Here is an 18,558-nt window from a genome sequence, read left to right on the forward strand (position 1 = left end):
ACAGTACAGTATATATTCCGTACAATTGACCACTAAATGGTAACACCCGAATAAGTTTTTCAACTTGTTTAAGTCAGGTCATGTGACCGCCTGGCTCTGTTTGATTGGTCCAACGTCACCAGTGACTGCATCTGATTGGTGGAACGGAGTGAACGTCACCAGTGACTGTATTTGTTGAAACGCAGGCACTATGACAGACCAAAACAAACAAAGCGTGCATTAACAGATCGATAAAAATTAGTAGCGAGTAGCGAGCTGAATGTAGATAAAAGTAGCGGAGTAAAAGTAGCGTTTCTTCTCTATAAATATACTCAAGTAAAAGTAAAAGTATGTTGCATTAAAACTACTCTTAGAAGTACAATTTATCCCAAAAGTTACTCAAGTAGATGTAACGGAGTAAATGTAGCGCGTTACTATCCACCTCTGAAACTTAGATCCACTCTATTTGTATTACATCCATCCATCCATTGTCTCCCGCTTCGTTATTATATATAGCTTGTATATTTGCCTTTAAACATTAATAATAATCTGATATTTTCCCAGCTGCTGCTAAATGAAGTGAAACTATTGCATTGTTTACATCCAATCATAGGTATCTCCTTAGAGATGGTCACGTGGTTTAAACCCCGCAATAGAACGTATTGGTGAAAAGTTTTCCCTCTTGTTAACCTGCCGGGCAAATTTTATTTACATCAAAGTAATGTAAGCATTGCTTATAGTTCAACTTATTGAACAATTTAGTCTATTCTTTAGTTAATATTAGTACTACTTTTATGTAGTACTGTAGTTAGATTTTGGACACGATATAGTTAAATCGGGGGGACGGGGTTAGCTTTGTTCTACTTCCTGTCTATATCAACGCGGCAAACTTCTCCAACGCCTCCTTAACATTTTTACTTTTTTTGAGCTGTTTATTATGCTGTCTTTGTGCCTGCTACTTCTGATTGTTCAGTATTCTTTTCAACAATGTGGTGAGTAGAAACTTGATTAAACTGTGAAATAAAGTTGAATAGCAAAAAAAAAAAAAAAAGGAAAAGGTGCCCTTCTAAAACAGTGTTGACTCATAGTGCGATCTGGAAATAATGTAATGTTGCTTGCCAGTGTGATGAAGCCTCCATCATCATCACTGTTCTTCTACTGTCCATTACACTTTTTTATTGACCGTAATGAGCAAACAGGTTTACTGTGAATTGATTTACGTGGACCCCGACTTAAACAAGTTGAAAAACTTATTCGGGTGTTACCATTTAGTGGTCAATTGTACGGAATATGTACTGAACTGTGAAATCTACTAATAAAAGTTTAAATCAATCAATCAATGTGGCATTACAACTATATAAGTATTAAATCCCAATCAAAATATAGTAATAATTGAGCATATGTTCCAGCGACCCCAAAAGGGACAAGCGGTTGAAATGGATGGATGGATGTTACAACTTAGTTGCAGGAGCTGCTGTCTTCAGCTAAACGTTTGTAAAACTGTAGGCATGTATGTAACTAATAAAACAAAACAAGTATCATCTGACCCAGACATAAATATTAATGGAGAAAGAATACAAATTGTCAGTCAATATGAGTTTGAGTTTGAGTTTATTTCGAACATGGAAGCATACAACATGATACATCACAATTTCCAGGTTCTCTTTTCAACATGTTCGAAAAGGAGTAGGAAGAAGCAGAACTTATTTAATCCTACCCCTTTTCTTTTACATAACAGTTGCTAAAACTTTTTGTTCACTTCCTGTTCACAATTTATTCACAAAATACCCCATAAGTAATCACAATAAAAATAAATAAATAATAATAATTTAATAATAATAATTGGTGAAGTAAGTCATATTTCATATGATGAGATAAATATCTTGGGTTAATAATAGATTCAGAGCTTTCCTTCAAAGCCCATATTGGCAAATTGTGTAAAATATCACCAAATTTTCGTGTAATTTGAAATGAAATGTCAACTGAAGCTGCAAAATAGTAATTGCATTCGATGATTTTCAGCCACTTCACTTTTAGGCTGGTCAGAGTTAAAAAAAACAAAAAAACATTGGAAATCTTGTACAAACAAGCAATTAAAGTTATGGATAAAAAAAAAAAACCTAGGCTCTATCATCACTGTGCCATTCTATAAAAAAAATACTGTATTTTAAACTGGGACAGTCTTCACACATTTGCAGACTTAAAACTGACCTATAAAGTACTGCATGAATTGGCTCCAGATCCTCTGGCAGAGTTCATCAGCCAACGAAACAGCCGTGAGCGTGTCACTCGAGGCTCTGTCAGAGGTGACTGTTATATTCCTCTGCGCAGGAGCACTTTCAGTAAGTCGGCCTGGTCAGTAAGGAGTGCAAATGTGTGGAACTCAGTACCTGAGGAGGTTTAACTGGTCACAACTTACAAGGCCTTCACACAAAAAAAAAATGTGGCTTATCAAAGATCAGCCTGTTTCTTTTAAATTGTAATTTTACTGCCTTTTTTACAGCATGGCCTGGGGACTATAGATGAAAACTAGCCTTCTGGCTAATTCTGGCTTTTTTTAACCATGTGTGGTCATGTGTTTTTATGAAATTGCAATGTCCCCTTTTAAATAAAGTAATATAATATAATAATCTAATAGCACCCCCGCGACCCCAAAAGGGACAAACGGTAGAAAATGGATGCATGGATGATGATGCAAGGAAAAAAGCCAAACAAATGTAATCCTAAATGTACTCTATATCAAAAGGAGTGCTGTAGTAGGACCAACAACAAATGCAAATAATTCAAAACAGTACCAGCACAAAAATAAAGTTGTAATTTTATGAGAAAAAGAGTTAGCAATTTGAGTAACAATTAAATAGGATTGGTTATTTATCCCACAATGGGGGAAATTATATAGTTGCAGTGCAGATACAAAAAGTCCACAAAAAGTTAGGTAAAAACACATGAAAACATTAAAAAACCCAAAGGACACAAAAGACATTAAAAAGTCAAAGAGCTGATGCAACCAGCGCCACTTCAGCGGCGCCATTTCTACATACAGCTACAAAAGTAAAACACAATGAAAAAAACAACAGAATAGCAATAAATAGTTCATAATGCGCACATAGATCATCATAGTTCATCTCTATAGATGATATGAACCCATGTGTTCATCACAAAAATGACAAGCAAGGCTCAGGTTGGGCTACAAAATAAATACTACCGGTAATCAAATAAACTGCAAAAAAAGGGACTCGTAAAAAAATTATATTTATTTTATGTACAATTACTCAGTGCTAAAATATAGCCTAACTAAATTAATAATAAATAAAATGTTTTTAAATAAACAGTCAATAAAATTTTAGTACAAATGATAATGCAGCTTCACCACTTTAGTCATCATTTTTGCGCTTACGAAAGTTCTGTATGACTTTAGCGCCAAACTTCTTGTGTTTGTTTGATATTGTCATTACTGCCACAGATGGTGGAAAAGTGTATTACAACTGAGTACCGCTGCTCCCTACACCGACTACCGCTGAGAAACAAATATTTTTTGCCGGCCCTATAGGAGGCGCTCGCAGCCCAACAATGGGCCTATGGTCAAGAAAAAATGTTCTTCTAAAACTTTCTAAAAAACATCCAAAAACCGCCAACAACACTTGACTTTCATGTCGTGGCCTGCATATCAACCAAACTATTGTTATTGTAGGAGCTAACAATGAGGGAAAAACTTTTCTGCCATAGTGTATCACAGGCGAGAGGTATGTTACTGTAGCTAATTCAGCTTCTTCTGCTGCTGCATCACCTTTGAGTCTGTAAAAGGTAATGCCTGATTTTAAATCATGCATCGAAAATCCGGACCGTCTCAAGCAGTGGATACTTACTCTTATCTGGAAGTAGAAGTAGAAGTATTTAAGTCCCATCTTAAAACTCATTTGTATACTCTAGCCTTTAAATAGACCCCCTTTTTAGACCAGTTGATCTGCTGTTTCTTTTCTTTTCTCCTCTGCCCCCCTCTCCCTTGTGGAGGGGGAGACACACAGGTCCGGTGGCCATGGATGAAATGCTGGCTGTCCAGAGTCGGGACCCGGGGTGGACCGCTCGCCTATGCATCGGTTGGGGACATCTCTGCGCTGCTGACCCGTCTCCGCTTGGGATGGTTTCCTGCTGGCCCCACTATGGACTGGACTCTCACTATTATGTTGGATCCACTATGGACTAGACTTTCACAATATTATGTCAGACCCACTCGACATCCATTGCTTTCGGTCTCCCCTAGAGGGGGGGTTTACCCACATATGCGGTCCTCTCCAAGGTTTCTCATAGTCATTCACATCGACGTCCCACTGGGGTGAGTTTTTCCTTGCCCTTATGTGGGCTCTGTACCAAGGATGTCGTTGTGGCTTGTGCAGTCCTTTGAGACACTTGTGATTTAGGGCTATGTAAATAAACATTGATTGATGATTGATTGAACTTGCTCTCGAAAAATGGAACTTGGCATTAAACCCAAACACATCGCAACGAAAACTCAGCAAATAATCGTTTCCTCCGAGCGTCTTTAGAAAAGTGAGAATTATTCTGAATTTAGCATCTCAAGGAGAGCACATGTGCTGAAAGATACAACCATCCCGGTGAGAGAGCGGACATTGTAAGTCACTTTTTTGATGTGTTCTTATTTTGTCCATGAAACGTTTAGCATTAGTGGTACATGATAACGCGCCAAGGCTCTCACGAAGTCTTCCATGATTACACAAAGATCACGCTCATTGTCGTTGTTGTTGACGGAAGTAGCATTCGTCCCTATGAATTCTGTAAAATCATTTCGACCAGTGAAGTAGGTACGATAATGCTAAAAATGACAAAGATACTCTTACATGTTATCATGAATTTGCCTGTTACAACATTGTATGCATACTTTATAGCTATCGAAAACATTTTTGGATGTTTTAAGATGGTATTCAGAGGTCTTTATAAAGATAAAGATACACATGATACAATAATAATACCGTATTTTTCGGAGTATAAGTCGCTCCGGCCGAAAATGCATAATAAAGAAGGAAAAAAACATATATAAGTCGCACTGGAGTATAAGTCGCATTTTTGGGGGAAATGTATTTGATAAAACCCAACACCAAGAATAGACATTTGAAAGGCAATTTAAAATAAATAAAGAATAGTGAACAACAGGCTGAATAAGTGTACGTTATATGAGGCATAAATAACCAACTGAGAACGTGCCTGGTATGTTAACGTAACATATGGTAAGAGACATTCAAATAACTATAACATATAGAACATGCTATACGTTTACCAAACAATCTGTCACTCCTAATCGCTAAATCCCATGAAATCTTATATGTCTAGTCTCTTACGTGAATGAGCTAAATAATATTATTTGATATTTTACGGTAATGTGTTAATAATTTCACACATAAGTCGCTCCTGAGTATAAGTCGCACCCCCGGCCAAACTATGAAAAAAACTGCGACTTATAGTCCGAAAAATACGGTAGATAGATGACATTTGACACTTTCAAAAATCTGATCCTGAAAAAGGGTTAATGATTGTTTATTTTAAGTGTGGCTCTTATACATCACTGGTTTTGGGTTTTGTAATATGCAAGACGTATTCTGTACTGTAAAATACCCTTCTGAATAGAAACAAATGTGTGTGTGCGTGTGTGTGTGTCTAGAAGGGAAGCTCCGCTTTGCCTCCTACTATGGAGACCACATGGTGCTGCAGAAGTCTCCGGAGAGCGCACTTCTGTGGGGTTACGGCCCAGAGGGCGCGCAGGTCACCGTCTACTTGTCAGGACCGATAAAACACGCGAGCTCACCAGTCACTGTGACGAAAGGTAAATGTAGCTCGCTGTTGTCGGGTGGCAAGTATATGCAGACCTCCGCGGGGCTGTGACGGGGACGGAGGAGGGAAAAAAAGAAAAAAACAGGTCAAATTGAGTGATCCTGACAGGTACTTGGGGCAAGTGGCTTGGAAATCATGCAGGTTCAAATGCAAGTGTAGCAATCTTTGCTTTCAGCCCAGCCCAAACTATACTATGCTTTAGTGATGAATGTGCCTACATCCCATATTCATAACCACATACTGTCTTCTCATGACACATGCAGGCATATGGCGAGTAATCCTCAACCCCATTGAGGCTGGCGGTCCCTACAGCGTGACCGCGGCCCTTCAGAACAGCTCGGCCACTCTGACCGATGTACTGTTCGGGGATGTTTGGCTTTGCGGCGGCCAGAGCAACATGTACTTCAAAACATCACAGGTCAGTGTGCTGCTGTGCAATACTGTGCCTGATGCAGACCCTCCAGGAATTTGCTATCTTGTCATTGTGCCAATTTATGACATTGCAACTTTGTCCAATCCCTGCAACTTCTCCACACATTTTCGCTAATCAAATGCATCCCTAAGCATCGCTAAAATGTGCACGTTAACTGTCGAATGAAAACTAATGTATTTATGCAGTATACTGTTTATACAGTAATGCATATATTTATTGTGTAGACAAAGCATGAACATGGAACACCTACTCAGTGGCCTAGTGGTTAGAGTGTCCGCCCTGAGATCGGTAGGTTGTGAGTTCAAACCCTGGCCGAGTCATACCAAATACTATAAAAATGGGACCCATTACCTCCCTGCTTGGCACTCAGCATGAAGGGTTGGAATTGGGGGTTGAATCACCAAAAATGATTCCCGGGCGCGGCACCGCTGCTGCCCACTGCTCCCCTCACCTCCCAGGGGGTGAACAAGGGGATGGGTCAAATGCAGAGGACAAATTTCACCACACCTAGTGTGTGTGTGACAATCATTGGTACTTTAACTTTAACTTTAACTTAATATCTATCAATATTAATATTGACAATATCTAATAACTATTGATTGCTTCCATCCATCCATTTTCTACCGCTTATTCCCTTCGGGGTCGCGGGGGGCGCTGGAGCCTATCTCAGCTACAATCGGTTTGATTGCTTGAATAGCTTAAATCTCATACTCACTCGTTGCACGGACCAGACCCCCTTCTTGTTCCTATTTACAGCGCTAAGCCTTCTGGGCAATACTTACCAACACACCCACGTCCTGACTTTCTTGAACTATACTTTACGATATATAACCATAAAACACACACGGAGAATGTCTGCAACTTGTGGACGACAAAGCAGACAGCGGACAATGACGTGGTGTTTCTTTTTATGAATGATTTTAAATGGTTAAAGGATGTTACTTGTATAGCGCGTATCTACCGTCAAGGTACTCAAAGCATTTTGACACTATTATCACATTTACCTACTGATGACACAGGGATACTGAGGCTGCAACCTTCAGGTTGGGAGACAACCACTCTACCACCTGAGCCATGCTGCCCCTCACAGTAATGGAGTCAGCGTTAGTGTCATCAAGTGTCTTCCTCCCAGACTAAAACTAGTAAAACATCAAAATAATAGTTCCTCGACTTGAGAGTACCTGAACTTACGAGTTTTTTGAGATATGGTTTTTGTTATCCTTTAAATTGCGAGCACGATTAGAGTTACAAGCCTCCCCGCCTATAGACAGCGTAGCAAATGCCACAGTAAGCGCCGTAAGATCCACCCAAAAACATACAGTCTGACTTGCTAGCTCGACATAAACCAAACTTTTAGCAGCGGTCCAGCTTCCACAGCTTTCCAGCCGAAATCCTCGTCCTGCTGAAGCTTGGTCCCCAGGCCACAGCTTGGCTTCCTGTGCACACCTAAAGCTGCTCCGGGTGTCAATGGCGGTCTGTCCACTCCACCATGCTTCGAAGCAGCGATGCTGCATAGCCTCGTGTGATAGTAACACTCCCAGCACATCGCCTGTAAAGCGTCCACTCTTCTCCCCCACTACACCGATTGTGGGAATATTCGCTTTTTTAACGCCATTACTTGCTGATATCCCAGCCTTATTGACCAGCCCTCCGTCTTTGGCAACTTGGCTCATTGTAAATGTTAGATCTAAGACGCACTGAAAAGTAAATGTTAATGTGTACATTAATAATACATTACTTCATAAAATACTGTACTTGTTTGCGCAATGGTTTTCAAACAATATATTTTATCCAAAAGTTTTTTAAAGACATGTTACAATTGTGCGGTTTTAGGGGAGGCAAGCACGGATTAATATGATTTCAATTCATTTTAAAGAGCGTGGCTGACTTGAGATACAAGTGTTTTGAGTTAAGAGCTCGGTCGTGGAACGAATTGTGGTCGTAAGTTGAACTACCACATATGCAAATAAAGCATATTTTGTTAGGTTTGTTGTAATATTGTACTTTTAGGGGTCCTAGTTACAAAAAACTACTTAAAACAAACTCATTGTCTTGATCAGCTTAGCCGGAGTACGACCCCAACGCAGAGCAAAATATAAATAATAACAAAAAGGAGTGAGTAAAAAATAACTAAGGATGCACACTTAAGGTGAGAGAAACAGAAATAACACACAAAGTGTGGAGAGGTAACAGTTAACACTACACCGCAACGCTGGGACTGAGCCACAGGGAACAAGAAGCGTGAGTGGAGCCAAAGCAGAAAAGATGTACACAACTGGAAGGGTGAATCATCAGGAATCTACTGGCGCCGAGTGAAGGAACTGGAGAGCTTAAGTAGTCAGGAGGTATTGAGCATTAGGTGTGCGCACAGGTGGCTATGCCCCGTGACCCAGAAACTGGGCACTGCAACAAAAATAAGATAGACGATAAGATAGAACATGATACTCATAATGATTGTGAAAGGCTGAAGAAATATGATTAAAATAAAAAAATGCTTACATTTTTGCCACAACGTTTTAAAAAAACTGCTGTGAATTTCCTATTTTACCCTGCAACAATCACAAAAAAAGCTCACCAAATCCTGGAGGGACTGATGTACAGTATGACAATACACAAGGACCCTTAATGAGCATTATGAATGATGGCCTTGTAGATTTTCAATGCATCTGAAGAGCTCGCTCTTGCGGGCAAGTACCCTCACGTGAGGACCTTTATGGCAGCCTTGAATATGAGCGACACTGAGCTGATTGATCTGACTGGAGAGGCGCTCCCATGGTCTGTGACTGAAGCCAGTAAGACAATGCTTCTTTCATCCAAAGCAGTGTCCATTAGAGGTTATTTACTTACTGAGTGGACTGGTGTTCTTGCTTTCAGGTGGCCTGGCCCAGTTCTCTGCAGTGTGTTGGCTCTTTGGCCGTTACATGTATGAGAACTTGAAGTACCCCGTCGGACTGGTAGAGTCCTGCTGGGGTGGCACACCTGTTGAAGCGTGGTCATCTTTAAGAGCCCTTCAGCAATGTGGACTGGAGCAGAACAACCAAAGGCAAGCAGACAAGATTGTATATTAACAATAAATGCTTTTAATTTATTAATAATGATTCATTAAGAATGATTTGGAGATTATGAGAAAGTGGAAAGGAAAAGGTATCTCTTTGGTATTTTACTAGCAAGTATATTGCACTACACAACAACAACAGAACCAATGTTGTATAGCTGTAAGCAGCAAACTGCTAAGCCAGCATTAATACACTTCATCAACAGGATTAAATGAATTCATTATAAATTAAATAAATAATCGTTCTTTCCAGGCTATAGTGTGCACAGGTATTTAAGATGCACCCACCAAATTTTAGAATAAATAAATATTTTTGCATATATTAGCTGAACCGGACTATAAGCTGCGGAGCTTTAAACCAGTACGAAAGATTTTGGAAATATGTATATGCTGTAATTGTTTCCAAAGTGTGCCTGTCACAAGACAGTAAAACGAAAAAAAACAGAAGTCATCGTCATGGACCCACTAGGTGTGGAAGCTAGCTCTCTAATTAACAAAACAGACTCAATAACTCCACGATGACGTTTTGGTGAATTTATGAAACTGAAACAATACAAAAAGAATGTCATTGTAAGTAAATAATACTAACACAGACACCTGTAAAACTTGATGGCATATTAGATAATGCTACCGATGCCAGCTTGATTATATTACGACAGCATGTACAAATATGCATAAAAAACACTCCTACAGACATCACTCACGGTTTACTAATATGAATCGTTTTAGTTATATTGTAAAACTTACAAATGTTCCTTGTAGTGATGAAGAATCCTTTCGAGCAGAAATGCTACGTACAAATAGTTGACGAAATGGGATATACCCCCGGTTCAAGGCACGAAACAGGAATTACATTGCATGTGCAGTGAGCAAACTTGTCCAAAGGTGGCGCTATATCACAAACAATAGCACACATTTTCAGTATCCGTCGGTGTTGAAAACTATTTATTGAATACAAAACATTATGGCCGTTAGCGAAGACAGCTCAATGAGTTATCTGCACCGTTTTATAAGCCGCAGGATTCAAAGCGTAGGAAAAAAGTGGTTCATAGTTTATAATCTGAAAAATATGGTAAATACTATATATATATTTAGGTACATGCATAAGTAAATTAAAGGGGAACTGAAAACTGCACTTTTTGGGGAATTTTGCCTATCGTTCACAATCATGAGACAAAAAGACAAGCTTTTGTTTTATTTTGCATTCTTACATGTAAAAATTGGCTTGTTCTAGGTAGCTAGCAATGCAGCTAAAGGGAGCAATCTATTCTACCTCTAAATCACTTTGAAAATGCATCCAAAAACTGTCACCAATACTTCATTTACGTGCCGTAATCTGTGTAATAACCAAGCTGTAGCGGCATTGTTATCCTAAGAGTGAACACTCTTTTGTTAGTGTAGTAACACATCGACGCGCTTCGATATTAGCCGTAAAAGCTAACTACAGCAAAAGATAAGCTAGCTTCTACGACAGCACGAAACGTGTTTGAGTTTGTAATGCACAACACAATGCGATAAGACCCCAACCTGTACTGACTAATAAACATGAACGCTCATATTACAGTATCTGTAAAGTATTAGCCCACATTTCATGTTTTGTTGTACACAGCTAACCAGACTGTGTATGTACTGTAGTTGTAATACACGCATGACGTGCTGCGTCCATCATGATCATAAAGTGTGACTCACTCGATGGACAGTTGTTTCTTTGGTCAAGCTGACCAAGCGATGTTTATTTGTGGTAACCACGCCATTTATGTCTAAATATCTTGTCTCCAAATTCCACATTTGCAGCTGTGAGTGGTTTTCAACTGACTCTCTCGGCTTCCGTTTGCGCCAACGTTTCACCCTCTTCTTCGTTTCTAGAAGCGGTAGTTCATACTCCGTTCATTCAGGTTCAAAAAGATAAGAATCCTCATTTGTGCAAAAATAGCCATCTTTGTTGTTTGTTAACAAGTCTGCCATGATTAGAACACACACAAGCGTTTTGTATCCCGAAGTAAGACACACATTGTTGCCAGAAGTCAGACGTGTGCTGCTATGGAAACAGAAATCTATGAGTGGAAGAAGTTTAATAAAATGTCCAGGGTGTACCCCGCCTTCCGCCTGAATGCAGCTGAGATAAGCTCCAGCACCCCCCGCGACCCCAAAAGGGACAAGCGGTAGAAAGTGGATGGATGGATCAAAATAGGGTAAATATTGAACATATTGTTATGAACGTGTCTGTTGCTACATTATATATATATACTTGCAGTGTGTATACAAAACGTTGGAGGGTTTTAAAGTTGTTTTAAAAGGCTTTGAAGGCTACAATGGTGACTCCCATTAGCTGCATCCTCCAAGTGTTTTCTAAATAATTTTTAAAATCCTAACTAAAAAAAAAAGACGTGTGTTGTTGTTTCTCATAGTGATTGTGAACAAATTCCCCCAAAAAAGTGGTTTCCTTTTAAAACTGCAGGGTGCTAACCACTCATGGTACTTCAAATGCAGCTACTGCCATCTTGTGTAGTGATTGACAAACTTTCCCCTCAGCTCTAAAAATGCAAACTCTGTCCTGTGGAACGCGATGATCCACCCACTGCTCAACATGACACTCAAAGGAGCCATCTGGTACCAAGGTAACAACCATCCATCACAGATTCCAATATTAATCAGAGTCTACGTCGATAAAGACATTCCTCTTGGTGCCCAGGGGAACGAAATACGGACTACCATCAAGACAAGTACAACTGTTCTTTTCCTGCCATGATTGATGACTGGAGGAAGGCGTTTCACCTGGGCTCAGGTGGGCAGACCTCTGTGGACTTCCCCTTTGGATTTGTCCAGGTATTTAATTTTGTTTAGAATATTTTTTCAATTAATCCCTAAATTTGCCTGCTTTTTAAAAAAAAAACATTGACTTACTTTCTGTGGCTGTTGGAAACCACCTGATGTAGTTTCCAATAACTCCATGTTTATTTATTTTTCATAATTGCAAATAGTCACAAGGGGTGTGTCGGAAAAGGTACAGGAAGAAGCAAAATCTTATGGGCCTCTGACCCATCACTCAGATGACCATTTTCTTAAACCATAATTACTTGATTCATACTAAAATTACACAATAAATACGATACAAATTAATATACAGTTGTCCCGCGCCACAGTTTTAAATATATATTCTACATATTATTCAAGCATAAAATGCCTAAAAGAAATTAAAAAGATCAATACTACATTAGTATTGGTCATTAGATGAGACCATTTATGTATGTGTTACAGATCGACCACAGGAAGTGAACAAACAGCAATTGCTATGAAACGGAAAAGGGGTAGGATTCATTGAGCTTTGCTTCTTCCTACACCTTTTTGCACATGTAGTAATAAGAAACTGGAACTATGTGAGATGTCATTGGAACTGTGTGCATGTTTGAAACAAACTAACACCATAACCATATTTGTTAAAGTCAGCACAGTATGTGTCTCATTTTCTATTATGTCTATTATATTGGATTAAAGAAGTGTAAAGGTGACTATAAATATTCATGTTTGGAGGGTTTAAAACAACGTATTTAGAAGGTTCTAACCAGGTTTTGTATGCTCTATGAAAATATTAAATTTATACATATTTTCTACTTTGCATAAACTATTTTACCACCAGTAAACAGCGATACTGCACAACATGTAGCTACAAAATATTTAACTCCGCAAGATGGCAGTAGCCGCATAATGAGGTGTCACTGCATCCAGCACGTTTGTCTATCTCAGCATGCGCTTTAAAATGTTGCTTGCATTTCTCAGCAGTTTGTGAAACTACTGCGTGTCAATCTTGTACTACTGTTGTTTATCAGTAGAATTCATGTTGGCTGAGCATTTTGCTCCTTATAGCTATTACAACATTGGTTCTGTTGCTACTGTGTTGTGCAATATACTTGTTCATTAATGACCATTTAGAGACAGTCAAAGAGAGCTGTTTTCCATTACACTTTCTCCACTCTAAAACATTATCAGAAGGCCTCATCAAAACAGCCAATGACCATCTGCTTTCGAATAATGTCCCGTCCTTTTTGATGTTGAGGTAGAAGTTAAAAGACAAAAACCTCAGCATCAGCACTTCCCGAGGCCTGCTGCTTCTTTGTTTCTTATCGTTTCAAGTGTCTTATGTACCTCTTTCTCTCTCTCTGATGCAGCTGTCCACCAACATAAAAGGCTCCACGGATGACAGCTTTCCAAACATCCGCTGGCACCAGACAGCCGACACAGGCTTTGTGCCTAACCTTCGCCTGCAGAGGACCTTCATGGCTGTGGCTGTAGATTTACCAGATGAGACTTCCCCATACGGCACGTAAGAATACAGCTGCCACGCAGTATACTGTAGGGACAAGCGGTAGAAAATGGATGAATGGATGGATGTTTTGGGGGCCATATTTCCAGAAAGCTAAGGAAGGGCGGCGGACTTTTCCCTTTATTATTAGTCTTATTTTGTATATTCCGAAGAAATTTTGATTTTGGTCTATTTATTTTGTCAGATTTACAGGAGTGCTGTACTGTTTTTAAGGTTACGGTAGAGTGGAAAATGTATACGCTTATTTGTGCTTCAATGTATCCATTGAACCATATCCAATTGTATTTACAATCCGCAAAGTATGTGAAAATATCAGCTAAATTTCACAAAATGACAACATTTCAGACGGCCATTTTGAATATTGTGCTCTGAATGTCTTCAGTAATTTCCGTAGATTGATGTCACTGGACCATGTTATCAGATCAGTCAGACTGGAAATATGCAAAAATTAGAAAGAGATGCGCTGTCTATCATTCACGATCTCTATATAAGACAGGAACACATACAGTACAGGCCAAAAGTTTGGACACACCTTCTCCTCATTCAATGCGTTTTCTTTATTTTCATTACTATTGTAGATTGTCACTGAAGGCATCAAAACTATGAATGAACACATGTGGAGTTATGTACTTTACAAAAAAGGTGAAATAACTGAAAACATGTTTCATATTCTAGTTTATTCAAAATAGCCACCCTTTGCTCGGATTACTGTTTTGCACACTCTTGGCATTCTCTCGATGAGCTTCAAGAGGTAGTCACTTCACTTCACAGGTGTCATAGTTTGATGCCTTCAGTGACAATCTACAATGTAAATAGTCATGAAAATAAAGAAAACGCATTGAAATGAGAAGGTGTGTCCAGTACTGTATGTCCTTCTTTTAAGTCGTAAATTAATAAATTACAAAACAAGTCTACAAACAATGGAGGCTCTCTATTTCACCAACAAAACCCTCTAAATAACCATCCGAAACCCGCCAACAATACTCAATACATATTGTCACCTGAATATTAACCAACATTTCTGCGATGTTATTATATGCGCAAATAAACTTTTTTTTTTTTTTAACAGTGCATTGATAACAGACAGCTAAGTCTCCCTCTGCTACTTTTAGTGTGAACTGGCCGTGATGTCCTGCTGCTCCCGCATCATCGCGTCTCAGCTCGTCAAAGTTATTCTAGATTATAAATCATGCCTCTTATCTGGATATTAGGAGGATTTAGCCATACATCTAGAAGTTGTTCAACTGTGACATTCAATTTATACCTGGAAATGGAGACAAACACACAACAGAAGACAGTGTCTGCACATTTTTTTAACCCGTCGTCTGGATTAAAATTAAATCTTCATCTGAACGGGAACATATGTACATCCTATCAGTCGTCATTGCAGTGAGAGCAGACATTATACAGGAAGTGATTGTTTTATTATGTTTGTAGTTTGTATTTCTTGTTTAGCACTTAGCAATACTGCTCAATGATGCATAGTGTTTTACTAAAGTTGGATATGTTTAGCAGAGCTTCTAAAACTTGTGGCTCACCCTCTTTATGTTCAGAATAAAAAATGTAAGGTTTTGGGTCATAATTTGTCCCAAAGTAATCACTGTTGCCTGTCACGAACTCTGCATGATTAGCATTGTTGTTGATGGTAAAGGGATCTGAGGTTCCTACCTCTACGTCACGGATCACGTGACTGGCTAGCTCATTATCTCTCAAAATGGCTTGGGAATTTCTGTTAGATTTATACTATTTTGATCATATCTATTTACTTGCAAATTTTGGAAGTTTTTCGATGTCTTGAATCAGATATATATGATAATAGCTTCAATATAGAGGCAACTTGTTTTTCTCTTCTATTGGTGCTTTAAGGATATTCTGCAAAAAAGTTAGTCAAAGAGCATCTCTATGACAGAACCCTAGTGTTTTTAAGAATCTGCTGCAAATGTTTTTTGAACTGAGCTCGGGGGCCATCAGTTGAATATCCCAATTTATGAAAAAGAGATGGAGCCTTGAGGAGCACCGCTAGCTAAATCAAATCAAATCAAATCAACTTTATTTATAAAGCACATTTAAAATTTACCACAGGGGTAGCCAAAGTGCTGTACAATGAGCAGGTTAAAAGATAAAACGAGTACCGAGCAAACACAACACAACACAAACAGAACATGATAAAAAATAAATAATTAAAATAGAATTAATAAAAACATAAAAACATAAAAACAGGATCACAGCAGGTGTATTATGGGGCGCCATTGCAGGATGGATATCACTCAGTGTTAAAAGCCATGGAATAAAAGTATGTTTTTAAGAGAGATTTAAAAACAGGAAGAGAGGAGGCTTGTCTAACACTCAGGGGTAGGTCGTTCCAGAGCTTGGGAGCAGCAACGGCGAAAGCTCTGTCACCTCTAAGCTATAACAAGTTGAACAAAATTGACTGACTGCTTCTGAAGTAAACAAGCTACAGCAACATCTTAGTAACATAAATCACATAATGAAAAAAATATGTAACTGCCAAAAAGAAGAAGACTTAAAGGAGTGCTTTGAGGAACGCCTCAGTTATGTAAATCACAAGTTTGTTTGCTGGCAAGGTTACAATGTCAATTCGAGGATCTGCCAATGTGTTCATAGTGGTCTAGTTCCTCTACACAAATGAAGCACTCGACTGTTTTAGACGTTTGCTGCAAAAATGTTTAGTCCCCCTTGTGAATAGCCCTGCTGTATGTTTATAGCAGCGGTGTCCAAAACATGTTATCAGCCCTGGGCATTGTTAATGACATAGATTAGGAGAGAGTACACTAATTGACTCTTACTCCTACTTTAGATAGCATAGCATAACCTCAAGATAAGCAGTGTCTTTGGCAGAGGACATTTAGGTTTTGTATAACAAGGCTAAAAACAGATGTCCACTGCATAGGACGCTGATTTTCAGAAGGCGGTACTGGTCTATGTTGGATTTGTCTTTGGATCTTTAATGTACAAATGTATCAAACTTTTGGTGGAAAAAGGGATTTTGTGCCCCCTGCGTTCTTTCATTGTTCATAAAGCGGCCCTTAACGAAAAGAAAATGTAGACACCCCCTGGTTTATATTGTGAGTTGATAACTTTGATTGACGTGACATGAAGTGTTTTCACCTTTTTTTATGCCAACCAACTCCACCATGCAGCATCCACCCCCGTGACAAACAGGATGTAGCTTACCGGCTGACACTGGGAGCGATGGCGGTGGCCTACAATGACAAGAACGTGGTCTTCCTTGGACCTTTCCCCAGACAAATCCTGTCCACTCGGAAGCGTGTCATCGTCACGTACGACCAAGCAGTCTCTGTCAAGCTGTCTGAAGATATCTTTGAGGTAATCAGTGGCAAAACAGAGAGGTTTATCCTCCCTAATGCTTCAAAAAGACATTATAAATAACCAACATGCTGTAGAATGTATCATCGTTATTTTTGTGTCAAGCTCTGCTGCTCACAGTCACGCGCTCCCTGCGGGCCTCAGTCTCTCTGGATTCCAGCTCCAATTATGCATTGGGTTCCGACTACCGTCCAGATATCCGCCAATGTCTGCCCACCCTCTACTGCAGTAGCAGCTCTTCGCTACGCATGGAAAGACTGGCCCTGCGACTTTAAAGCCTGTCCAGTCTACAGCGCAAAATCTGGGTTACCTGCGCCGCCTTTCATCATCAATCGCTATCGGGCTAAAAGAAGCTTCGCAACAAGTCACAACTATGCTAAAGCTCGTTTAAGAAAAAAACAGTACACAAAATAGCATGTAACATTAGGGTGTGGAGCCAAATAACCACACATTTTGGTGCATGTGTGTAAAACCTAAACAAGATTATTAACCGGACTTTTGTGATATAATTGTTCAGTTTGAAGGTTAGCAGTCTGAAATGTCACCAAGTTTTTTTTGTAAAATTGCATTGTGTTTTAGCGACGTTTTTAGAATAGCATATGAACCAAGTACACACACATTTTCCTGAGAACTCCTTTGGCCCCATTGACTCTCATTATAGCTGCTATTTTTACCAGACTGTAATCCTGGTATATTACTATGCTTTTTCCATGAAAACCAAATGACTCATCCCCCCCCCAAAATAAAAATAATATCCTGTTTGGTTGTAATTGCACTCCTTAACCACCAGATGGCGCCAGAAAACCGTGTTCATAATTCTCAGTTTTGTGAAGTATACATAAGTTAAACTGCCATTAAACTGCTGCAATGAAATGAAAATGATCAGGGGCAATACTATATAATATAATAATAATAAACCCTATAATAAACTCAACCAAGTCCTGCCTGCTTTCTCTCTCATTCCAGCTCAGTAGGCACTGCAAAAATGTTTTTGTCTAATTGTCTCCTGCATAAAAAAATGTCATGAATTATTGACCAATTAAAGGCTTTAATTACCCAAACTCAAATATTCTACACTGCAACTTATTTATAGAAATATTGAAGTTTTCATTTTTCCATGATGAAAAACCATAAATTGCACAAAAAAAATAATACAAACTTTATATCAATAGATAGATCTGACGTTGTCAAAAGATTGAAATATTTGGGAAGTTAAAAAAATAATTTATTGCCCGCTTAAAGACACTTTAATGAGCAGGTCCCTTTTGGATCTTAAGAGTGAGTGTGTGGAGTCAATTTTATGACTTTCAAGACATGGCCGCCATCAAGCAAAACATCTTTGCAGGGGCACATGTGGGACCTATTATCCAAGTGACAATTTGTCGGACGATGATAAAACTTTGAGGATATTTGTATTACTTGCAAAGCATTTTAAGCAAAACCCGGGGACATCACAAATGCTACAGCCGTTAATTGCCCCAAGTGTTTTCACAGGACTGTCTGAAACCCATTTATCCATTGTCCCCAATTATCTGAGGTCAGGCATGGGGGCAGCAGCCTAGATTCTCCGGCCACTTT

General features: G+C 39.1%; 1 protein-coding gene across 1 annotated transcript; it reads left to right on the forward strand.

The window, feature by feature from the left end:
- The first annotated feature begins 862 nt into the window (after positions 1 to 862).
- Positions 863 to 17,712, forward strand: siae (sialic acid acetylesterase). The gene is made up of 10 exons (XM_061972050.2): positions 863 to 971; positions 5,654 to 5,815; positions 6,087 to 6,241; positions 8,910 to 9,048; positions 9,131 to 9,299; positions 11,844 to 11,929; positions 12,004 to 12,137; positions 13,478 to 13,632; positions 16,794 to 16,980; positions 17,086 to 17,712. Exons 1-10 carry the CDS (start codon positions 917 to 919, stop codon positions 17,392 to 17,394), a joined length of 1,551 nt encoding a protein of 516 aa, XP_061828034.2. The 5' UTR covers positions 863 to 916; the 3' UTR covers positions 17,395 to 17,712.
- Positions 17,713 to 18,558: the final 846 nt, after the last annotated feature.

The sequence above is a fragment of the Nerophis lumbriciformis genome, linkage group LG17 (assembly GCF_033978685.3).
Source record: "Nerophis lumbriciformis linkage group LG17, RoL_Nlum_v2.1, whole genome shotgun sequence".
NCBI lineage: Eukaryota > Metazoa > Chordata > Actinopteri > Syngnathiformes > Syngnathidae > Nerophis > Nerophis lumbriciformis.